Source organism: Brassica napus, chromosome A1 (genome assembly GCF_020379485.1).
Source record: "Brassica napus cultivar Da-Ae chromosome A1, Da-Ae, whole genome shotgun sequence".
In the NCBI taxonomy this organism is placed as follows: domain Eukaryota; kingdom Viridiplantae; phylum Streptophyta; class Magnoliopsida; order Brassicales; family Brassicaceae; genus Brassica; species Brassica napus.
In genome coordinates this window covers 7,822,253-7,846,582 of record NC_063434.1, presented here as the reverse complement: position 1 = coordinate 7,846,582, position 24,330 = coordinate 7,822,253, and the positions used below count along the sequence as shown (strand labels likewise).

At 34.9% G+C, this 24,330-nt stretch overlaps 4 protein-coding genes and 1 non-coding gene across 5 annotated transcripts; 1 reads left to right on the top strand and 4 right to left on the bottom strand.

Moving 5' to 3' along the window:
- Window positions 1-5,607: 5,607 nt before the first annotated feature.
- LOC106414115 (short-chain dehydrogenase TIC 32 B, chloroplastic-like) lies at window positions 5,608-8,552 on the bottom strand. The gene is made up of 8 exons (XM_013854822.3): window positions 8,118-8,552; window positions 7,805-8,036; window positions 7,519-7,598; window positions 7,246-7,402; window positions 6,802-6,883; window positions 6,324-6,411; window positions 6,155-6,201; window positions 5,608-6,034 (listed from the first exon to the last, which is right to left on the bottom strand). Exons 1-8 carry the CDS (start codon window positions 8,236-8,238, stop codon window positions 5,843-5,845), a joined length of 999 nt encoding a protein of 332 aa, XP_013710276.2. The 5' UTR covers window positions 8,239-8,552; the 3' UTR covers window positions 5,608-5,842.
- Window positions 8,553-13,829: 5,277 nt separating this feature from the next.
- On the bottom strand, window positions 13,830-17,211 carry LOC106376007 (trehalase). Its single transcript, XM_013816044.3, has 11 exons — window positions 16,214-17,211; window positions 15,948-16,067; window positions 15,756-15,871; window positions 15,564-15,664; window positions 15,365-15,474; window positions 15,211-15,283; window positions 14,947-15,108; window positions 14,782-14,869; window positions 14,523-14,622; window positions 14,212-14,425; window positions 13,830-14,095 (listed from the first exon to the last, which is right to left on the bottom strand). The coding sequence occupies exons 1-11, from the start codon at window positions 16,897-16,899 to the stop codon at window positions 14,012-14,014; spliced, it is 1,854 nt and encodes a 617-aa protein (XP_013671498.2). The 5' UTR covers window positions 16,900-17,211; the 3' UTR covers window positions 13,830-14,011.
- A 1,601-nt stretch (window positions 17,212-18,812) lies between these two features.
- On the bottom strand, window positions 18,813-19,553 carry LOC106414117. Its single transcript, XM_013854824.3, has one exon. It carries the CDS (start codon window positions 19,320-19,322, stop codon window positions 19,086-19,088), a length of 237 nt encoding a protein of 78 aa, XP_013710278.1. The 5' UTR covers window positions 19,323-19,553; the 3' UTR covers window positions 18,813-19,085.
- On the top strand, window positions 19,506-19,576 carry TRNAG-CCC. The gene has a single exon. It is a non-coding gene; the product is annotated as a tRNA-Gly (tRNA).
- A 540-nt stretch (window positions 19,577-20,116) lies between these two features.
- On the bottom strand, window positions 20,117-24,111 carry LOC106414106 (protein NLP7). The gene is made up of 5 exons (XM_013854809.3): window positions 23,616-24,111; window positions 22,850-23,424; window positions 22,446-22,493; window positions 21,475-22,366; window positions 20,117-21,388 (listed from the first exon to the last, which is right to left on the bottom strand). Exons 1-5 carry the CDS (start codon window positions 24,106-24,108, stop codon window positions 20,346-20,348), a joined length of 3,051 nt encoding a protein of 1,016 aa, XP_013710263.2. The 5' UTR covers window positions 24,109-24,111; the 3' UTR covers window positions 20,117-20,345.
- Between the last annotated feature and the right edge of the window lie 219 nt (window positions 24,112-24,330).

The following is a 24,330-nucleotide window of genomic DNA, read 5'->3' as shown; positions in this document are numbered from 1 at the left end:
GCTTATATTTATATTCACCCTATGGGTCTTACAATAGGTGTAAATATGTGTTATTTATGTTATTTGGAATAAGATGATACTTGAGAATGTAGGGAGGATAGATCATAATGGTGCTTTTCACTGCTTAAGTTTTTTTCTTCTTTTTTTCTTGTGGGGTGGGGGGGGGGGGGGGGGGGGGGGGGGGGGGGGCGCAACAGGTCCAAAAATGAAGTTGTCAAAAACAAACAAACAAAAACTATTGAAGGAATATCACTAATTATCTATTTTGTAGCATTTATGTTAAAAAAATTATTTTGTAGCATATTTGCAATAAAATTGTATTGTAGTTCCGCCATAAAACGTTATAACTTCAAAATTTATCCTTAAATTTGTGATATTCAGTTTAGATATATTGTGATATTGAATTTTAAATTTGATGTTCATCCGTTGTTAAACTAACGCAATAGTTTTTTTGGACAAAAAAAAAACTATTGCGTTAGTTTAACAACGGATGAACATCAAATTTAAAATGACATTTTAAGAGTTATAAGTCGGTTGGAAAAAGGAATTTAGACGCGCTAAACTTTTTAGCTTCGAATTTTGCATTAGAACAAAATATTACACTGTTGAAGCGATATTATATATCGTCTAAATTACAATTTAGCTTGGCTAATTTTATAAACGTTCGGATTTCGGTAATTGATTATTGTCTTTTTATCATGTTATTACTTTCTAAATTACTTATTTATACTTAGAGTAGACTTTTATTGTAAAGATGTTTTAATATATAAACATTTCAACGCGTTAATTAAGCCTCATAAACAAGTTGCGTAAATCCTATTGACATGCAACATACGGCTCTTCTGCTTTTGGAAATATTTTGACTGTATTATTAATTTGATACCACGTCAACTTCCAACTTCTAATTGTGTAGTAATATTTTTTTTTCTGTAAAAGGATTGTGTAGTAATATTAGATTTGTTTGTCTGTCAGTTGTCGAGAATTTTCAAATTTGATAACCCCAGTCAGATTGAATTTTTGGTCATTAGTAGGTACTGGATCTTAAAGTCTTAACGTCCACAACGATATCAACTATGCTTAAATTTTTCTCGTTTGATTTAAATGCCTGAGCTTAAAAGTGTAAATAGTTTTCTTCTGTTGTTTCAAAAGCCGACTGTTTTTTTCATAGTAAAATGACTGAAAGCGGGTTTTGTACCGAAAATTTTCTTTATTATAGTTTTAAGAAAGTTATCAGGCAATAAAGGTTCTGCAAAATGTTTAATCAAAAATATAATTAATGATCGAAAATTCTGGACATTTAATTGTAAATCACGCATCTTAAATAAAATTGAAATAGTGATCTTAAGTACAAGACCACGTACTTACTTTTTTGATGACTAAAACTATGATATTGCTTGAACATATGTTTATTACGACATACTCTATATGTTTCATATTAAATGTCACTTAATATTTTTTTGTTACAAAAAAATATTATTTTATAATTCTAATACAATTTATATTTATTTACAACTCAATATTAATTGTAAAATATACTAATTTTATAAATAAATATATTTATTTAAAATATATTGATTAAATAGATAACATTAATAAAAACATAAATGTATTATAATCAATTTTTTAGTATATGTGAAAATATCTAAGTGACATTACATTTATATTATTAAAAGAGAAGTACCCATTAAAAATACTCCTTTGTTTTTAAATTTAATTACACTTCCATGGCACTGAGCATTAAATTGAATTATCTATGTTAATGCTTGTCTTTTTCAGTTATATTAATGTATTTTCCTTAAATAAATCTGAGTTAAATGTAATTAAATCAACTTTAAAATACACCTATATTAACAAACTATTGAAACAAATATTAAAAACAACATAAACTATGAAAAATAATTTAAAAGCTAGCTTTCACGCTTTTGGTCTTATAATATGTATACATTACCATATATAAACAAAATTAATGTTTATTACTATAACTTTCCAATAAAATATTGTGCATGTATATTAGACGTAATTCATTTATGTTTTAAACTTCTTTATTATAAATTTTTGGAATATTATCATCAATTTTTTTAATAAAAAATGAATATTCCAGCAATGTCACCTTCATATTTTGAATATAAAATTAACTTTATTCCCATGATTTTAGTTAAAATAGGCGGGTCAATTTATGTCCCGTCCAATTGGATTTTTAGAATAGTTGTAACTTATTTTTAGTTTAATCCAAACACATAATATACTAATAATACATTTCAATCATACAATTAAATATGAAATAAATGTCAATATAAATTTGATCTAACATAGTATATTAATATATATATATATATAACATCCAATCTTTTTGTATAGTTACATAACTGTTCCAACTGATATTTAATAAATATATATATATAACACGATACAGTAACAAAATATATTATATACATAAATCGTTACATAAACATCTGTTCGGTCGCACGGACCAACTTCTAGTAGCATATTACTTTACAAGTACAACGCATCAGTGCAACTAGTATGCTGCATCATAGCATAACAGAATGTAATACTTTTTCTCTACTGTAATTTTGTTTTATCATCTAATATTTTTTCTTTCTTTTTAAAGGCAAAAGCGTTATGCATGGAGATTTCTGTGTCATTCTTTTCTAACTATCGTGTTAGAAGAACTATCTTTATAAACAATTATCAAACTCAAGAATTTTTTAAAAAAGTTCTAAGAGCTATAAAAGGTATAAACTTTTTATCACGATATGAAGTTTATTTATTAGTATCATAATTGTACGGTGGAATTAAAACTCAAGTACATAATAAGTTGACCATCCACTGACGAATAGACTTTATTATTAAAATCAAACAAAACAAAATGAACACATTTCATACAACATCCTTCTTGACACTTGCGTACAAATAATTAAAAACACAAATATTATGTGTAGAATGTTAAGAATATAGAGCCAAATACGCCCTTAAAGGTTTCACATGCCCCAGATTAAAAAGCTCATATGTGTTATTCATACACTTATTATTATCCGTCTTTCACGTGTGTCTTAAGATTCCAATTAGGCTATAATAACCTGTATCGCACGAGTTAAAACCGATTTCATTGGACAGTCCCCATCTACTCCCAAGGACGGTAATCATGACAGTGTGTTCGATTAGTCGGGGTCCCAGATTAACATGGCCTGTGTGTCATCGCCACGTGAGCTATCTAAGTGTACAAAACAGCTCAGGAACACCTAATTTCCTTCACTCCATGTTCCACGCCCTCTTATTTCAGTATTTGTTATATTCTCATCACCAATGAAGTTACCAAATACATTAAATCAAAGGGTAATTACTACAATAAAATTAGTATCCAGTATAAATCTTCTTCCTTAAATTTGTTGTCAAATTAAAATTATCTTTTGCTCCAATTAAATTAACTTCTCTTTTTTTTTAAACACCTCCAATTAAATTAACTTATGCGGTAAATAAAATATTAATTTCAATTGTTAAATCAGTATCATAGATGGTGACAAGTGTCGTAACTTGAGTTGACCGGTGCTGATTAATGAACGGTAATTACGAATTGTGGCCGGTGGAGTTGGGTCCCGCGTTTCCTCATGCGCGTGCCTTTGCTGATAATTCTGGCCGACGAAAAGGTCCACCGAATCTGAACCGTTGGATTTACTTTTGGGTCCCATGAAGTGCGTGGATAGCATATTTGAAAGTGCGGTCCATGTCAGCGCTTGTGGACAAACCCGCACCTGAACAACTTGTTATCCAAATGCAAATCCTCAACATCATAACTTTTACCTGTGTATCTTCTTTGTTGAATACTTGGAGCTAAGCTATGCCTTTTCAGTTGGATTATATAAAATGTTTGATAGCTCGTATAGATCGGATATGGGTACATGGGAACTATGTTTCCAGATTTTTTTTATGCCGGTCATGGTGTACTCACTAATAGGACCGGTCTTTGTCTAAGTCGGATAAGACAAGTCGGATGAAAAATTCGCCTCAAACCTTCAAATTTTTTGAAAAAAATTATATATAAATAAGTTTCTAAATTTGTATAAAAAATTTAAGTCCTCAAATTATAGAAATCTTTTATAAACCGTCTATAGCCTCCAAAATTCCAAGATCGGCTTTGTGGGTTTCGTGCAACTAGTCTACATGATCTTTATATGTTTCTAGATGTTCTCTTCCACAATTTATGGTCCTATATCGTAATATCATAGCGTTCTTTCAAAACAAGACACTTTAACTGGGAGATATGGATTCTGTACTTGTAAGATTCTATTAAAATTTGAGAGTTTGTATATAGTGTATCATATTTGTGCTGGTTAGCGTAAATCGGTTATTACTATCAGCGTAATGAGGAAAAGATTAATTCCACGAGTACATTTTCTGTAGAGAGTTCTATAATCCGTAATCATCTTGATATTATTACGACGGTAGCTTGGAGAAAATGAATCCACAACGGTTTAATACTCATTGGGCTTGTAATAGTTTACTAAATATTAGTCCTTAAGCCCATAATAGATTATAGCCACCTAGGTTAGGAAATAGTGTTTTATAGATCAGCCCAAAACTTAAGTTTCGAATAATAGGGGGGTTCCCAATTTCTCTTCATTTTACGACCAAGCAAATCAACGAATAAAATACCCAATAGTACAAAAAAATGAAAGATCAACCAATCTGGATTAAGCACAAGCACCCGTGCATTGCGCAAGCTACTACGTAGTACATACACATACACTTAAAATACGTGAACAATGATAAAAACTCACGCACATTTACATGTTTGCCTGATTATCATAACACTAAGGTGGTCTTATAACTAACTGAGTGTGTACATTTTGTACGTGCATTGTTTAAGTTGGAAGCTCTCTCTCTTTTTTGAACCAACCTTCGCCCTTTTCTTCTTTAATTTGTGTAATGATTAAAACTCGATAAGGACAGAGCAATTTGATGACGCACGAGAGTGTCTTTTTAAGAAGTGAAAACCCCTGGCGCATGTTAGTAGGGTCTCTTTTATAGAAAGAAAAAGAAAAGAGATGGAGACACATGCGTAAAAGTATTATCATGCGTCATTTTATACGGACCTAAATCTTGAAGTCCCTAATCTGACCGATTCTCATCTATATTTTTCTCCCCCTTTACATCTTGTTTTTTTTTTCATTTTTCTTTCTTTTGTTAATTTCTTCAACCACATCCATATTTTGTTTAGGCTTTATAATCAAATAGTATAGTTTTGTATAAGCAAATATTATTATAAATCAACATTCAAATAATATCACACCCACGTACTACCAAAAGTGATGGGAAAGCCAGGGCTTTTTTTGGTACCTCACATGGACATACGAAATAGTCAATGTCAAAAAGATTATTTTAGTAAAATGAAAGAGAGATCTATCAGATCAGTCCAAATGTGTTAATCACAAGAATTATGTCAATCAAACTATGAGCATAACTTCGGAGCACTTTCGAAAACTAATGATTGACATTATATGATTTTCCACTTATCTTTTAATATATTAAGGCTAGTATAATAGCCCAAGTTGAGCTTTACATCATATATGATTTCTTTCTTTAATTAATCAAAGAAGAAAGAACTATGAAAAAGAAGTTCAGTATATTAATTTTCATATCATTTAGATTAATATAAACAAATACTATATAAAGTACATCAGTTTCGCATTAGTACTATAGAATAGAAAACTAGTATATATATCATCCACATATGGTTAAGAGATTGATACCAGTATAAGTTCGGAGGATTAACTGAACTTCATAATATTTTTTCTTAGCTAATTAGATTTATATAAAATAAGATATTTAGTTCAGTTTTTCTTTAGCTAAATGGGTCGAAAGCGGCCTTCGGATGTTGAGTTACCAGAATCTCAGAAGCAGCCCATAACTTGGTAGCTTCCGAGGAGTTAGATCCGAGTCCAGACGGTGTCGTTTCATTGCAGTCCGTAAAGTACTTTCCCGATACGTTCACCAACCTTGGATTCGTTGCCACATAACACGTCGTTGCTGCTGCCTAATCACATGCCAAAAATTAAACAAACGTACCACATAAATTAACAAACACAAAAGATAACATATCCACCACAGATTATGTTATATCAATTACAGTTATATATAAAAAACAATGTATTACTTGAGGAACGGTCTTAAGAAGCTTGGATGTCAGGAAGAAGACGAGATCTGAGTAGGAAAAGACAAAGGAAAATCATTTAGACATAATTAGGAATCTCAATTGTTTATGATTATTTATTCAAGATAAGCCAATATTAATAAGAGGGGGTGGGGAATTGAGATAAACCAACCTGTCATTAAGCCTTCCCGGTCTCTTGTTAACCGGGTTTTTACAACCCCTGGGTGTACGCAGTTAACCGTCACGTTCGCTCCAATTTTCTGCAATTTTCTCCTTTTCTATTAATTTTTAATAATAAAATGTAATCATTCTATTTAAAAGACCCACATGATTGTCTTAATCCTAAACTATGGTCAATAGTCAAAGCTTAACTAACTAATTTCATATAATTAGTTAGAATACAAATCACAGTAATCTAGGTTTCTTGTTGTCCTCTTCTCTCATACCTTTCACCTTTAATTCACACTCAGAAAAAATCAATAAACACTTTTTGAAAAAAAATTTCAGAAATAGAACCACTATTATTAATTTATACCATAATGGTTTTAGTTAGAATTATTAATTTTGGGGGGGGGGGGGGGAGGTGAAAGTGAAATTAATTGGAGAATGAAAATAAGGGTGAGAGAAAGAGAGGAAGGAGAGAAAGAGACCTGGAGTCTAGAAGAGAGCTCCTTGGTATGCAAAACGTTGGCAAGCTTCGAGAGAGCATACGCACGTGTCGCATCGAATTGACTATTCGATCATCAACCCCAACATACAAAAAAAATAAAAATAAAGTTACTATTATATGTCAAAATGTCAAAACTTCTTACCTCCTTTTCACATTTATTACCCCTGCCATCAACTTACTTGTCACTCATCAGTCAAAAAATTAAAATCTATGCAGCTTTTTCCTTTGGTAAAAAAAAGGTAAATCCAGCAACACCAAGCCTACTCTCTGATTTACTATAGTTCTACCTATTGGACACTTATGTGATTGTAGATGTCATACTAACATGTTTGGCCTACTACTATATCATTTAAAGTTTTGAAATGTTATGCTTCTATGGAACAGTTATGCCTCTTGATGCTGGAAACTAAAGAGGGAAACATACCACTTAGGTTGGGAAATCAGCCGGAGATATTCAATCAAGTCGCCGGTAAACCAACCGTGAATACCGGACGTGACATTAACGATCCTTCCTTGAACTCCGGTTTCTTCTGCCGTTTGGACCATCTTCTTCAGTAACAGGTTGGTCAAGAGAAAATGGCCTGCAATTAAAATGATTAAGATCGGCTATTAACAAAAGGAGATAATATTAGTGTAATGCCTAATTAATATCTGTCATATAGTGTGGAAATCATAATAAAGAAAATAATTACATTACCAAGATAATTAGTGGCAAAGGTCATCTCGATCCCATCTTCTGATATTGCATGTTCATGTGCTAATCTGCCTGCGTTGTTTCTGATTCCACATTTGCGTATTAAAAAAAAAATCAGAGAAGAAATTACATAAATCAAATAAAGATTAAGAACTGATGATCATAGTTAATTATGTTATGTTTTTGCACGTATGTCTGTATAAATATATTTACATGCATAGTTAATTCAAGCAATTATACACATAAACTTAGTTATGAACAAAAGTTTTAAAACGAGTTTGAGTCTTACATGAGAAGGTTGAGAGGTAGATGAAGAGATTCGAAACCGGCGACGAAGCTCCGTACGGAAGACATGGAGCTGAGATCAAGCTCCATTACGACGATCTCCGTCCCCGGAAACTCAGAGACGATCCTCCCTTTCGCTTCCTCCGCCGCTTTCACGTTCCTCGCCGGAAATATCAACCTCGCTCCACGTTTCGCCAGCACTCTCGCCGTCTCTGCTCCGATCCCCGACGTCGCACCTTCACCAAATCAACAACAGACAATGAGAAAATTTTCCAACGACGCGACGAGTCACCGGAAAACTGAAAAATAAAACTCACCGGTGATTATCGCTGTTGTGGAACGAAGGTCGCAGTTCTCGGTTACCTCATCGGCGGTGGATTTCGAGCCGAAGCCGCTAACACCGGCGGCGCCGATAAGATATCTTCCAGTGTCGATCATTTATCTCTTTGTCGGAGTTTTTTTTTCTGTTACTACTAATAACAAATGTAAAACAAAGAAGGATGAAGAAGACAAAACCGTGTTTGCAGTTATCAGTTATGAAGGGTAGAATGGTAAAACAATATATGGTCTGAAAGCTCTCCCTCTGTTTCTCTTGTCAGGTTTTTGTAAGGCAACGCCGTCTGGCAAGGGAGAGATATGAGAGGAAATAGTAATGTTGTTTATTTATAGTCAACTTTTTATTGATGAGGTTAAAAAAGTAGATATCACTTTTTACCTAAACGATCGGTAATCGTTTTTCTCTGTACTCTCTTCTTGTTTAAAATAATTTCGCAGTGGAAGACTGGTAGGTCTAGTTCCATAGTATAATATATTACTTTTTATTATTTGTCAACAATATTAATTCTTGTTTTAAACGTAGAATAGTAATGTAACAAAACTTTAGCTTTTAAAAAAAAACTTACTGTACTTTGAAGAAGTTAAAAATGGACACCAGAAAATACTGCAAAACATTAAAAACACTTCATATAAAAACCACAATTACATACTTTCAAAAGATAAAAATTTAAAACAAGAGATTCCGAAAGTGATCTACCAATTAAATCAACATCTAAAATATAAGAAAATCTACCATTAAATAAAATATATATTTTATAATAGAGGTGATTTTTTTTTGGTGAGTCTTTCTAAAATCATCTTTAAATACTTGTTTGTTTTAAAGTTCGTCCTAAACAACATTTTTTTTGTCACAAAAACAATTTCTGAAACAACAAGACTTTTCTTTAAAAAAACTTTTGATATACTAAGGTCAAATAGAAAAATATATTCTTTCCTTTTCTAAATAAGTGTTATTTTAGTTTTTTTTTTGGTTGAAAAATATCATTTTATAATTTCAATGCAATTTATAATCATTTTCAGTTAGATATTAATTGCACAATGCATTGATCTTATTAATATTATTTTTTTTGATAAAAAATAAAATAAATAAATAATTTATTTTAAATATTATTGGTTAACTAGTTGTAGTTAATGAAAACATAAGTATATCTCAATCATTTTCTTAGTATATGTGAAAAATGTTTAAGCGACATTTTTTATGAAACGGACGGAGTAATAACTAAATTTGAAAAAGATATTCAACTGAAGTTAAAACTGGTGTAATGGGAAATAAATCATCAACCTTTTGTATGGTTTGATTTGTTATATCTGTTTAGAGCGCTATCATTTGGCTTTTGATAATTACCATTTTAAAATTATTTTACATTGATGAATAATTTATGAAGAGATTTGCGTCAAACTCTAATTGAATACTCAAATAAATTAAACAGCTGTCAGTTTCTGACTCGGTATAAATTAATGGTTTATTTCGTATTTTCCATGACTGAATTTCAGTTAACGACTCAATAAGAGTTTACTAATCAATTACCAATGCTTAGTTTTGTACAGCAAAACAAATGAAGGGAACCAAAATGGAATAGATTGTCGTCGAAGGCAAATATTAACGGTCAAAAGCCTAAGCTTTGACTCACTTGTAGGAGACAATTATACAATCGTGATGTCTAGTTCTACACTTGGTGTCACTCATTAGCTCATTATTCTAACCTCATTTACTAACCTCTATTAAACAAAATAATCATACTTTCTTAGCGTGTGTAGTTAATAATTTTCCCAATATCAATCTCGGAATAAACGCCGGCCTTGGTAGTGACCGAAACGATAGTTTTATAGAGGAAAATTTTGAAGTTATGGAATAAAGAAATAACCAATGTTGTAAAAATCGGTGTAAGGCAAATTGGTCATAACCAAAACAATTTTCTTTAAATCTAATTTATAAATCGGTTAAACATATTAAATCAATTTAATTTGTCTAATTCGATATAAATTAGTATAAATATGTGAATTTTAACAATAAGATTAGTGAAAATTTACAAATTTGTCTAATTTTTATTTCTTACATATCTAATTTTTATAACTTGTCAAAATAATTTTATAATTAAATTGAAAACTAAAATATTTATACAAAAATAAATTAATAATTAGTTACCGTTCAGATCTCACATAGCACTTTCCGTCAAAATCTTGCATAGTTCTCAGATATCACTAGTCTTCTACAAAACGTTTAATTACTGGCTAATGATTTTTTGAAAATAATTTAATGAAATTTGTCAAAACGTATCAGCGACTCTAAGCCTACTATATGAATTAGATAAATGAGTAAAAGATTATAAAAAAAAAAAGGAAATAGAAATGACTTTGTGACGAAGGTGAGACGGCGAGTAGTTGAATGGGTGAATGTGTAAACGACAGGAGTAGCAACGTAGTAGCAGCATGTAGAAACATTTAAGAAGAATCTTGCAAGAAGGCTTACGCACGTGAGGTTTGCAAACTGCGTGCTGGCTCGCTCTTCTTCTCCCTTCGAACACGGTCACCGATAATTTATTTAATTTGTAGTAATTTAGCGATCAATCATTTTTGAATAATTCAGTGTTCATCATGCTTCTGTAACGACCGTAACCTACAATATAATTTTGAAGGCATCTATATTGTTAACTTCGTAACTAGTCTTTGTGAGGATACGTTCGAAAGTTTGTTAAATACTTATAAAGCTCACATGCAACTCTCACGAGTGAACATATTTACAAGAAAACATACTTCAAATAGGAATACTATAGGTATAGACTTTTTACAAAGTCATATAACCTATGTAGTAATATGCTTTCGGTGTAATTAATCGTTCCATTCAACTCTTTCGGTACGTAGAATTAATCGTAGTTATAAAAAAAAACTTAGAGTGAATCTAGAAAAGACAAATATAATATACCATCGGTTTGAAACAAAGGAAAAACTGGGAAACTAGATAATGGCAAATCAGTTTTTTTCAGATAACAAATTGCTAGGGCCAACGAAGTCATACATACACATGTCTTACTTGGATCAATACTGTCTTTTCGTCAAGGTCGATGATTAATATGTATTACAATATTTTTTTTAACTTACATAACCAAGATATATATCATCATTTTCTAACAAAGTATATCACATTAAACCACCTCTTTAGTTAAGTTAACAGCATGTCAGGAAATAAAATTGGTTTGACGATGCTATTGTCACTTTCAATAATCGTCTCAAACCACCATTTAGGATGACGAACTTGATATATAATATGCGTAGTTATCAATTACATATTCTACCGAAATTAAAAGTACCTTTTCTATTGTATTCTATGATGAATATTCTTTTCTGGCTTATGCGTTTCTCTTTTGTTATAGTTATATAAAGGTGAAGTTCCTCATCATAGCGAATGGAATGGCGTCTTTCTTATCAAGCGAAAAGGTGTCATGGGACAATTTCTGGTTCAATCATACAACACAAAGCTGACACCATATAAATTGAATAATTATTATTAAAAATTATAAAAACGTTAAGAAATTTACTTATATATAGTCCGAATATATATATGCAATACTCATAAAGGAGAAGAAATATTACGTACCATTTCTTCACACTTATATGTGCTCTTATGCAATGATACTCATTGTCCAGCTCCTACATTCATAGATCATTCGTATTTCACCTTTGAATAAATTGAAAAATCATTTTTATAACCGAGATAAAAGGATGTCTGAAATGAAAAAAAAAGATCAGTATGACTCAAATGTTTAGGAAACTAAATGGTATTCTATTTCCAATCTTAAACATCTTTAAGTTGGACTAATGAGAAAGTGCACATGGGATTTTGGGAAACAAAATGAATTTTGACCAGCAGCAAACCAATCCCTACTTGGCCGGAAGATTCTCTCTCTATGCATCACCCGTTGTCATAATCTAAACTGTTAACATTATTTTTCCAATCTGTATTTTTAATGTGATTTTAAGTTCATAGCCAATAGTTTAATATCATTGCAACTTCTGTTTCCGATTCCAAGATTAGTTTAGGGCCGTCTAATTTATTATCCCTTTTATAAAATGACCGACCCATTATCTCAATTTTTCTATTAGGATTCGTCGGGTACAATCTGATTCATCCAAACGCAGATTCTGATTATGATCAACTTTTTCCAACTTATATGAACCTTTTTCCAGCTTAGATTAAATAACTGATGATTAAGCGAAAATCATAGACTAAAATTTTTTGGTTTGCCAACTATATTTGACTAATACTAATAAGTAATAATCTACTTTTTTGATCACGCAACAGTCATTAATCACTTATTTAAGTAGCATCAATGAATAATTTAGCCCCCACTCACCATTTCAATCCAACAACTCATATAACACCAAATGAAGTGTTGGATTCCATAGTTTTATAATCGTAATTGGATGTGAATTGCTTTAGTCTGCTCTCGACTTAGTATGTGGACATGCCTATAGCTGGGCAGGCCGAAATTCATTGGATGTAGCCGCAGCTTTGCGTGCCGCAATTAAATGTTATAGGAGTTTTGGATCAAAGCTAATCTTTCATAGATTTGTACTATTATGTTTTCTTTCCATGCAGTATTCAACCAACAGTGTCAATGTTTAATTGAGTATTTAGAAGTTTCCTGGAATATTTTTTTCTCAATGGAATAAAACTTAGTTTAATATACAAAATGAATCCATAATTGTTGAAAGGAAAAAAAACTTTATCTTGAATTAAATACTACTTTTCAAATGTTTTAACTATTTTCATAAATAATTTAAATTGTTATGAAAAAGACAAAAATAACCCTCCTAAATTGTTTATAAATGTTTAAAATTATTTATAGAAATTTACAAACTCAAATACACCAATACGAAACCCTAAACAATAATTACTAAACATAAACACAAATGTTATGATATTTTTAATTGTGTATTTATGAAAAGTGGTATCCGAGTGTATTCAACTGAGAGTTTTAGGTGATTTGTATTAAAATGACAAATCCACTGTTATTCAAACATAAATTTTAAAAACTCATTTAAAATCCACTGTTATTGAATTTAACATTTGGTAGATTACTCTAAAATTCACTGTTATTGAAAATATTTTAAGTTGTGGAGTTTTAAAGTTTTCATGTGATTTCAGGGTGTTTGGGTGAAGTTTTTTAGTTAAAAAAATTAAAACTCAAATCTCATGGTTTTAGGTCATATTCTCGAGGGATTTAACAAAAACTACATAAATTTCTGTAATTTATTGAAATCATTTAAAATTCCATTAAAAATCAAATCACCTTAAATTTTATATTGAATACACCCCCTTAGTGTATTTCAAACCATTTTTCTGGTTTTTGAACACCATAAACCGTATTTTAGTTAGCTCATATCAATCGTTGATCGATTTTATATAAATAAAAGTCCAAAATGCTTTGTTCATACAATTTTGGTTAAGTCATACCATTCATCTATTTTAGATACTAATATGGTTATGACTTATGAGTGGTTTTAATAGATTGAACAGCCTAAGCCGTATTCAAATTGATTTCTTTGGTTTAGTATCGTAAATTTTGGTTTGCATGGTCTGAATTAACTGTGGACCGATTTTATGAAGAATCATTGGATCTTTTGGTTATATTGTATAGAATGTCGTTTGCCTAGCTCTTTTTAGTGAAAAGTATAAATGAACTAGATTGAAATCGATCATACGTTGGGATGATGATTATATCGATCTCAAAATATCTGGAACACCAAAACATTCTAACCGAATCCACACAAAAAGTGAAACTACTAGTAAATTCCCACTATCATAAAGTTTAAATAAAATTGCAAATTATGAAGTAATTCCTTTTATTTAATGTTTAATACAAAAGTAGTAAATCTACGGTTCAATGCTCAGGTCAGAGGGCCATCCAAACTCCTCCAAGAATGCTAATATAACTCCGTTTGACCATCCAAATCCCGTCTGCAAGATAAAAGTCAAGAATGCTAATATAACTATGTTTTCTGCATTTTAGACCCCTTAATAGCTAACTAAGTAAAAGAAGTTGAATTAGAGTGCTTAAACTAAAAATGTTTTACCTGTGGCTTATATTCCCCTCCACCACCATATGCACCAAACTCTGAAACATTGAGCTTCTCATGAATAAACCCACTTGTCTTGTAAACACGATAGCTACTTCTTATCCATCTCCTTGCAATCTCCTCTGCCAACTCGTTAGCTTCCTTTAGACCAGATCTTGCGAGTCCTGTAACTATCAGCTCTTGTTGCGGTGCCCATCCATTAGGAGCGTCCCTTTAACACATTGCAAGCACATCTCAACGTTAAAAATGTTTCATTAAGAAATTTAAATATTCAAAGTGAAACTTGAACCACAAGTAATTTCATTTACCATTGTTGTCCCGAGTTTGTCAAAGATGTTAGGATTCCTGCGGGAGCGATGAGTCCTGAGTTTGCAAGAGCCTTCACAACTTTCTTGACAAGATTTTCATCTACATGTACATGTTATTAGAGACAAAGACTCCCACATCGTAAGTTTGAAATCATATTAACTAGTATATAATGGAAATGAGCCATTGTAATTGGTTTTAAGTTGTAAACCCATCAAACTTAATAAATGTGTGCAAATAAACATGTAGACATAGTTTTACCTGAATGGAAGGAACTAATCCAGATTGGAGCAAAGTTAGATGCAAAAACATTGTTGTTTTGGTTCTCAGCTTTCCATGTCTCAGGCTCCTGAAGACACAAACGTGTTCCCAATGTTTGAATAGCATTACAAATCCGATAATGTAACTAAAGATTCTTTAACTTACATCACCATTGGAGGAAAGCCAGTAATCTAGCCACTGCGCTGCTTTTTCATTCCAAAACACAGTCTCAAACGCTTTCTTTCTCGCTTCTGACGCTTTCACAAAACGCTCTGAACCTTTTCTATCTCCAGCAATCTCCATCATAAACGCTATATCGAGTTCCATCTAAGGGAAAAAGAAGATCAGTACAAGGCTCAAGCATAGTCATGTACAATCTTGAACCATAATGAATAGAGATCTAATGTGTGATCAAGAAAGTAAACAAACCTTGAGAAGAAAGACGTTTAGATCAACAGGAACAACTGATGTTGTAGCCATCGTTGTGAAATTAGGAGGGTGTCTGCACAAAACATTATTGATATTAATTAAGTGTGACAGTAATATAAACGATTCTAGTAACAATTTTGACAATTAATTTAACCTCATCCATCTCGTGCTGAAGTCACATCCTGATTCAGCAGCCGTAGCTATATCTCGATGGAACCGTTGTTTCTCTAACGTACTCGAAAACCTCGAAGCTGATTCTTGATCCTGTGAGTGAGCGAGAGAGAGTCAAAATATCTTTTTCCCAGTTAAAAAAAAAGCTACAGTTTACTTGAGGTAATGAGACAAGAACATACGAACACAGAGGATTCAGGTCTAGGCATGTTCCACATGGCGTAATACCGGCTTAAAATGTGATCATTTCCACTAGCGTCTCGAATAACCACCTTATGTTTTCCTACAAAATTAAAAGATACTTATAATATAACCAACATTAAATATAGGAAAGAACACACCATATCATTATGTAACTCAACTAAAAAACTAACCTGAGTTCCAGAACTCGTACTCTTTGAGAAGCACAGGGATAGCTTTCCTCACAAGTTCTTCATCTTTGGTTACGTTATAGATCTCATAGACCATTGAGCTCAATAGAGGTGGTTGGCTTGTTACAATAAAAAAACAGCCTATTACTCTCTGTTACGTAACATTTTACGATGATTATCGGTTTTGGTTTTTACCTTCGGTTAGTGTAATAAGCTCTAGCACCGTTCAAAGCGTAACCATAAGTCTCCACAAGTGACATCAGGTTCGTCACTAAACCTTTGGCCGTAGTGAACATTTTACTCGTCAAAAGTCCTCTGCACGTGCAAAAGCGCACCACATAACATGACATCGACACGTGAGCTCGTGTTGCGTAGTCAACACGGAATATTAAAAGGAGTTGAAGAATAAATTATAGAAAGAAAAAAAAAGACAATGGTTTGAAAAGTTGATGAACACTGACTTGATAACCCAATAAGAATCCCAGTAATAGACTTCTCTGAATCTCGAACCGGGAATGATAACCGGTTCCGGCAACGGGAGAAGCGTGTGCCGGTCAGGTGACTCTATGACCGAGTCAGAGACTCTGCAGCTCAGGGTTCTCCAAAGGCAGTGTACCTCACGCGCCCATTCTCTGACTTGGTCGTTCTCCACGTTGAGGAGGAACTCGGTGGGATCTGAGACGAAGTCCTCTGGCTCGTGGTGCACCAGATCCTTCCCTGCATCGTCGAAGTACTCGTGGACGAACTTTTCAAGCTTCTCCACTGGCACTGACAGGTCACGTGACCCGGTCGTGAGATCGTCGAAGGCGGACTCGGCGGTGGAGAGATCGTGAGGGAGCTTGAGAGACAGGTCAATGTAGAATTTAGGGTCAGGCTTCTTGGAGTATGATCGGAGTGCCGTGAGTTGCACGCGCTGGAGGAAGGTGACGAGTGGGGTCGTCTGAACAACAGGACCAGAGTCTGAATCTGAGTCTGAGACTGCCATGGAAGTAGCAAAAGACAAACAGAGGAACAAGAAGATCAACAACAACGGAGAAGTGAAACGTTGTCGTTTTAGGTCTAAGGAGGTAGCAAAGAGGGAGTATTTGTAGTGAGATGAGAAGGAGAGTGTTGAGATTGGACTAGTGTTATGTTTGTGTGAATTCATTACCAGAGGTATGAACTTTGACTAGGGGTTTTAAGAAGAACACATACGAAAAAGGAAAGAAGAGCTTGTTTTTGGAAATATGTATACCAGTAAACCCTCTGGCTGAGTCAGACGGGTCATTCTGATTGGTTCAGGATGATAACGATTTAGATTTGTTTGGCAAGTTTGTGTGGATTTGGGATCTTTCTAAACAATATGCTCAAGTATCCAAGGGGTTCAAATTCAATACGAACCGAACCTATCAGCAAACAATTTCTAAAAATACGTGATTTTTTAATAAAGCAAGAAACAAAACTAAACTCGCTTTTTTAAGAAGTAATCACGGGAGGAAAAGTGACACGCCTAAGAAGTTGGTGGTGGCCTTACTTATTTATTATTTAGGGGGCGATTGGTTTTCCCGCTACCACCCGCAAACGCAGCTTTTGCGGTTGGTAGCGGTTGTCGGTGGTTTGCAACAATCACTCAAATCGCTCTAAACCGCTTCAAACCGCTCCGAATCTCATAAATTCAAAAGCTGGCTCCAGCTAGCATTTGCGGTTGCGGACGGTTGCGGGAGGGTAAATTTTTTTTCTTTTTTTAAAAACAATATATATACAAAAGTAAAAATATTTAATAAAAAATTTAAAATTGAAATTTTGAAAATATTAAAATATATCTATTATATTTTAATTAATATTATAAAATTTTATAATAAAAACAATTTCAATAAATTCTCAAAAATTAAAATTATAACTTTCTAAATATAAATTTTATATTTATTATAATTTTATGATTTTTGATATTTTTATAATTATATTAAATGTAAATATTGTTAATTTATTATTTGACTGTTACAGCATTTGGTAGTTAACCAGTCATAAGTCACCCGCAAACGCACCAATTTTAAACCGCAGTACCAGTCGTACAAATCTCTTAAAACCGCTAGAAACCACAACCGCCCACATCCACAAACTCCCGCAACCGCAACCGCAACCGCTGCGTTTGAACCAGTCAGGCCCTTAGCTTATAGTCAAAACATACACATCATAGGAGCCAGCAGAGCTTACTTTTATTTCTTGATTAGAGGAAGCATGCCAAACCCTCCATAAATTAAACTTTTCCTAGATACAGACAAATGATGCAACTCCGTAACAATATTCCCATTCAAATGCAATCTAACAACAAAAAGGAGTAGATTATGTTATCTTTTATTCTGCTAAACCCTAAAACGAAATGATACGCACCCAAAACATCGATGCAGAATGCAAGATGCGACGATGGAGTTTTGACCCTTGAGAGTCATTGTTAATTCAACATTTTACTTTCCTTCAGCAGCTCATGGTAACTGTATCGGCCATTCCACTCATTCATAGTTTAAGGACCTTTCATTTCAATTTCTGTTGGTTAGATGTTTTGTTTAGATTTAATTACTGCATACTGCTATTTTGTTTTTATGTTGTTATGTAAAATCTTGAAAATTTTGGTATAGTAATTTAACATTTTACCAACCAAAAATATATATTGCTTCCTTAGCAGGTGTAAACCATCAGAGATCCATTTCAAGAATCTATATTCAAGAAACTCAAAGAACAAAACAACCAATCCACACATAAGTTTGTTTGGATCCCAACTGAGATTAAAAGTAAAATAATGTTTTGAGTGTGACTCGGTGGATGGTCCCTATAATACAACATTTGTTTTCATATGACAAAGACGTTTAAACAATATCGTCTCTATATGAGAGAATCCTTGGAATCTAGCTAAAGCAAACACAACATTGGGTAGTTCAAGTTAAACACGACATTTACTCTGACCGCATCGAATTTCACACCAAATATCACACACACACACACGTGTTAATTTGGAACTACTTGATGTCCAAGTGTCAGATCTCTGATTTATCGATCAGTTCCACTAAACAAACTGAACTTAAATACTTGAAGTCAAGATTGATTAACAAAAGAAACTTCAAACGAATGATCTTAACTACATCAAACCCAAGTAAGATCATCAGGTACAGACAAACAGACAAAGCACTTGAGAACCATCACAAAACAAAGTTCCGAGTCTGACATTTACAATCCAAAAGGTCTGAAATATCCATTTAGCATTACACGTAATGCTTACTTATCGATTAACCAGAGGAAGCCAAAAAAAAAAAAACACACGATAAGATTTTTATTACCAAGAGAGGTCAAACACGGAGCTTAAACGGTGTCGTTGGAATGAGGAGCGGCGGAGAGAGCAAGGGGACGGTGGTAGGACTCCTCGTTGTCTTCGTCTTCGTCGTCATGGGAAGTGGATAGATTGACGCAGGCGCAGCGGTCGAGGGAGGCGAAGAAAGCGGAGATGATCGTGGCGCTGAGCCAGCTCGCGGCCTGATCGATCTTCTCCATGGAAGTCGTCGTGCTAACGTTGGTGCTTATGCTGATGCTTTTGTCCATGATCTGATTAGGGTTTTAGAAGAAGATCGTCTTTGGTGGTGGAATTCGATTAGAGGGGAAGAGATTTGGGGTTGTTTGTTTGTTTGATTTTGAAGAAACGAAAATGCCAAAGGCGAGGCGTTTGACGAGGAAGCGAATCGATGATACTGCTATAACGAATTAATTTGCAGCACAGCCAAGCAAGCGCATCTGGTGTAGTGGTATCATAGTACCCTCCCACGGTACTGACCAGGGTTCCATTCCCTGGATGCGCATTATATTTTTTATTTTAAACCTTTTTCTAGAAATTTATACTTTTAGCTAAGCTGCTATACTAACAAAGACCAGCAATTGGACGGAATAATTTCCAAATCTGAATTTAGGCCAAATGAGAAATATGTTTCTTCATGCTTCTTTGACCTTAATGGTTAATTACAGCATTTTGAAAAGAGAGTTGTTCTTTTGAATGGTTAGAAGATGTTAGATCCATAAGCCAGTACATGAATTCCAGACTATGCAATTTAACCCTTTTATACCTCTTTTTATCAGATCTTGAACATATTTCTTTATAATTCTATTAGGTAATTCGAAAATTTTACCTAGACAAAATCACACTGGTGCTAAACTGGAGATTTTTTATGTTTGGGTAAAAAGATTGGAGATACTTCTAACTGCAGTTAAGAGTGTCTAACAAATTGACTTCATTTTGAATCTTAGAAAGTAGAAGAAATCTTCAACACATGCAAGAATTCGATTTTGTTCATTTTTCTTCATTTTTAGGCTTTTTCTGTCAAATCTTGTTTACAATTTCAAAATTAAAATACAAAAAACATGCCTGAAGTTAGTTTTTCAACTACAATTGACTTCTAACTTCACTCTCCCACTTACAGTTACAAACAAATGTTTTTTTTTCTTACACCTTTGTCCCCCCATACACATTCTTTTGCTTGTTCCTCACCCAAGAACAATTGAAAAAACAAAAACAAACAACCCTAAACAGTAAAAACTATTTACAATAGTGTAATGATTTACCTTTACCTCGGGTCACAATTCTCCTGTGCTCTCGCAGGAGCTCCCGAGATTCGCTGTTACATCATGAACCAGGAGCCGTACTACATTAGTACGGGAGGATCTAGGGATCTCGAGACATTCTTGAAGATCAGCATCACAAGCTATCAATACCCATTCGTTATCATCGTCAAGATACTTGATATCGAACGTACCGGCGTCGAGTCTCAGCCTCTTCGCCACTTCATCCTTCAATTCCATTATACCCGAACCAGAGGATATCCTAAACCGTATTATGTCTTCTTTGTAACTTGCCTTGATGGTTACCGTTCTCATTTCGGACCCTGATGGTGGTTCGCGTGTAATATTTGCCACCTCCTCTTCCTTTGGAGGAGCGTACATGTTGTTGTTGCTGTTATTATCATTGTTCATCCAGTTTGAGTCTGGAAACTTATCGTCGAATGCTGCAGTGGAGCAGAGATTTCTCAGATCTTTTGAGCTTCCAGCGTCTTCAATGGGCATTCCACGAAAATGGTCTATAGTACCAAGAAGCCTGTTCGGCATTGCGAATGATGCTGCGGATACGTCATGATCTCTAGAATAAGGTGGAAAGAATAGCCCCGGTGGTCCACCTACCGTGAACAGCGGATCTTGGTTTGGGACTTTTGTTTCATCTAACTGGTTACCGTCACACGAACCGTGAGAGGTTGGTGTCCCGGCGCTCTCATCCCCCGTCCGTGAACGCTTATGACCATTGCTTGGTAACTCAGGCGAGCCGTTTGGCTCGGGCGGACTGTGATGATCACTTGACCAATGGTTAGGTGAATTGTTGGTGGTTGGTAGCTCGGGCGGTTTGGAACCGTTGGGTGAGTTTAGTGGATGTGCTGCTGTTTGACCGTGTGTCCAAGGGATGGAACTAACGGCCATGGAAGTCAGGTCGAGGCCTCCATCAGTACATTGAACAGATTCGATGACGCGTTTCAGCTTTGTGATCGAGCGATTCACTTTCTTGATCTTTCTTGATGGCCACCGTGAGATTCCGTGTTGTCTGCAAATTCGCTTCATTGTCGTCGGGCAAACTGAGACGACAACAATCTAGAGTTTAGTTGAAATAAATAACCAGTAAGTAACCAATACATGAAACAGTACATAGATATAAAACTACCTCCTAGGCTCTTTGCAGCGTCTTTGAGACTTCCGGTGAAATACTGCTGAAGTACATCCAGACTGATCGTTTTCTCAGTCTTCCCACGCTTTTTCTCTGTTTTCTTCTTCTCCTTAACCACACCATTAACAGTGGCCCCGTTGGTTTTGCCGTTCACTGGCTCAGACGACTGAACCGCAGGTTGAGGCATTAGCAGCGTCTCTGTCGCGTTTGACTTGAAACCAGAAAACGGAACTCGGATAGATTCTATTTCTGAATGGATCTTCTCGTCCGGTAATGCTTGAATGATCTCAAAAGACAATTTGTCGTCGTCTTCACCAAAGTCAACCCCAGATGCAACCCTCAGACTCTGAAAATGTTCTTTCATCGTCACCAAAAGAGATCCCAGCAGCGAATCTTGCTCTTGGTTGTCTGTCATACTCGAGGGAAGAAAGAATTCAAGAATGTAACTGTCGTCGCCTGTGTAAGAGCTCTGGAGAGATATTGCGAAACAAGTGGTTAACTTGAACATGAGCGCGTAATGGACCAAAGGGTACTGTGTTTTGCAGAATTTGGTAATGTCTCTGCAGAAACACGAGCCACCATTGAGAAAAGCTCGTCCAGCCACTCCCTGTCCTTTCTGGAGATGGTGTTCAAGACAGGCATCTCTAAAGCCCCAGACATGAGCATCCACGACATAGCAGGCCATGTCGGTTGTGGACATGCAGACTTGCCCCATGCAGCTACCGTCAAAACTGGTGCAGTTTTTCTTTAAACCGCCACCATTGGCAAGAACGCTCCCGTGCTGACAGGGAACCCACGTCTGAGCTAGAGGCAAGTTATGGGTCTCGCATACAACTGTTAGCACTTCTAGAATCTCGGCAAGTGCGTTTTGGCGACTCTCATTGCATATCTGCGAATACATGTCAACTGATAACAGTGAGAACCCAATGCCTACATGATTAAATGACAAAATAATACTTGTTGCTAACCTGAGTGGTCTGGTGATCAAGTATCTCTGAGCTTTTAAGATTTACAGCCTGCAAGAATGACCAAATTTTGTTATCACTAAACGAAACATTGATTCAAAGCTGCAGCAAACCACAAAACAGAGAACTATCTGGATAGAACATAATAACAGATACTGAAGAAGCTATAATAACTAAGAGAAAGGCAGCAAGACACTGATATACATATGTTGTTATTGTAAAAAACTTTGCTTTAACGGGAAGAGCTTCAAATGGCAGGCCAGAAGACATACAGAAACGTTTTATCAACAGAAATAACTAACATAGGCAAGAATTGCAACTTAAACTGAAGTCCATCCACAAAAAGTTCTTTCAAACAATTCAGATGAAGGATAAAACAGAGCAACGCTTAGGAAAGAGAACCAAACCTCAAGGGCTTTGCAAACTCTATCCACTTCGGGTGCATAGTGAATCTTCTCCGAGGTCATGATAAGTTCCACAACCCCTATGCAGGACTCACCAGAGGGATTAAAGACAGGCAAGGCCAGTGTACCACGCACGTTATAGTGCAAAGCGTGGTCAAGCCGCGAAAATTCTTTACTGGAATAGTACTGGACATTCGGGGTCCACTCAGGCAGTTTCTGACGGAAAACCCGACCCGGGAGCCCGAGCTCAATATCACTTTCACTATCCACAGAAAACATATAGGTGAGAGATATCATCCTGTACTGATTAAGCCCGTTACCGTTAGGATTAAGAACAAAAGGTTGACCCAAAGTCGTCAGCAAATCACGACCGTTCTTTCTCACAGGAGCCCAGACCTGAGCCAAAACGTGTTGCTCGGTTGATTCTTTGAAGTAACGAAGCGCCTGAGTCATCCTCTCTTTGATCACACAGTAGTTGTCTGTGTTCTCCGGCGGGACTAGGCTCATCAAGGGAGAAGGAAACTGGAAACCGTTATGCTTCTCTAAGGTGTTCTCAGCCACTGACGGTGAAGAAGAGTCTGCAAAGTTTCAACGACTTCAGATACTCAAAACAGTACCAAGCAGAACAAAGTCAAACGCCAAATCAAATCAAATCAAATCAAATCCATTGGTTTACGATCAAATAAGTTCTATAAGCTTAAAATAGAAATATGATATATTCTATATCGGGAAAGAATGAGAAGAGTTAAAGTTCGGCGAGGCTACTAACAAGGGAGGAAGAGAGGATAATCGGCGAGACGAAACGAAGGAACAACGGAGGCGGAGCTGATCTTCTCATCGTCGCCACCGTGGTTAACGGCTCCTCCGACGTCGGAGAACGCCCAGAGAGGGGAGCAAGGCTGCTCGGAGGAAGAGGAGACGAAAAGCGGAGATATCATGCGATTCGATGAGGATAAGTAAGGGATCTGATCCAGAGGCCACGAGCCGTCGAGATCCAAGTCATCCACATCCATCAGAACCTCCCTCGACCTTGACGGTGGAGGTGTGGCGCCGTTTCTGGCGGTGTTATCATCGGGCTCGCACATTTTCCAACGGTTTTTTTTTTCTGGAGTTTTCCCGGGAAAGTTTCCGTCTGCGAGTTCTCTTCTTCGTCTTGGCTTCTTGGGGTTGGGAATTGGATTAGAGAAAGAGAAGGACGAAAGGTCAAATCGGCGGAGTGTGATTCCATAATATCGCAGAATCAAACAAAATAAATAAAACATTTTCGGATAATATATTGGAACCGATTCTCTGCTTCACATATCACAAATACAACTGTACCCGGATATTTTTTTAAAATATTATTATTCTTGTAAGATTTTTTTTTTTTTTTTTAAAATATATTCCTAGAGATTTTATTCACTAATTATTATTTTCCAAAATCATTTAACAATTCAGTAAATCAAACTGTTTTGCTTTGAGTGATTGGCTTTCTTTTTACCACA

Excerpts from the sequence above, each read along its gene's own strand:
- LOC106414115 (XM_013854822.3), bottom strand. The coding sequence starts at position 8,238 with ATGATCGACACTGGAAGATATCTTATCGGCGCCGCCGGTGTTAGCGGC. Across the intron at positions 6,884-7,245 it reads CTGATTTCCCAACCTAAGTG|TCAATTCGATGCGACACGTG; the intron begins GTATGTTTCCCT and ends ATGATCGAATAG. Across the intron at positions 6,035-6,154 it reads TTCTTAAGACCGTTCCTCAA|GCAGCAGCAACGACGTGTTA; the intron begins GTAATACATTGT and ends GCATGTGATTAG.
- LOC106376007 (XM_013816044.3), bottom strand. The coding sequence starts at position 16,899 with ATGAATTCACACAAACATAACACTAGTCCAATCTCAACACTCTCCTTC. Across the intron at positions 14,870-14,946 it reads GGCTTTCCTCCAATGGTGAT|GAGCCTGAGACATGGAAAGC; the intron begins GTAAGTTAAAGA and ends TTGTGTCTTCAG. Across the intron at positions 14,426-14,522 it reads ACAAACTCGGGACAACAATG|GGACGCTCCTAATGGATGGG; the intron begins GTAAATGAAATT and ends AATGTGTTAAAG.
- LOC106414117 (XM_013854824.3), bottom strand. The coding sequence starts at position 19,322 with ATGGACAAAAGCATCAGCATAAGCACCAACGTTAGCACGACGACTTCC.
- LOC106414106 (XM_013854809.3), bottom strand. The coding sequence starts at position 24,108 with ATGTTTTATTTATTTTGTTTGATTCTGCGATATTATGGAATCACACTC. Across the intron at positions 23,425-23,615 it reads TTATCCTCTCTTCCTCCCTT|ACTCTTCTTCACCGTCAGTG; the intron begins GTTAGTAGCCTC and ends GAAACTTTGCAG. Across the intron at positions 22,367-22,445 it reads TTGATCACCAGACCACTCAG|ATATGCAATGAGAGTCGCCA; the intron begins GTTAGCAACAAG and ends ATGTATTCGCAG.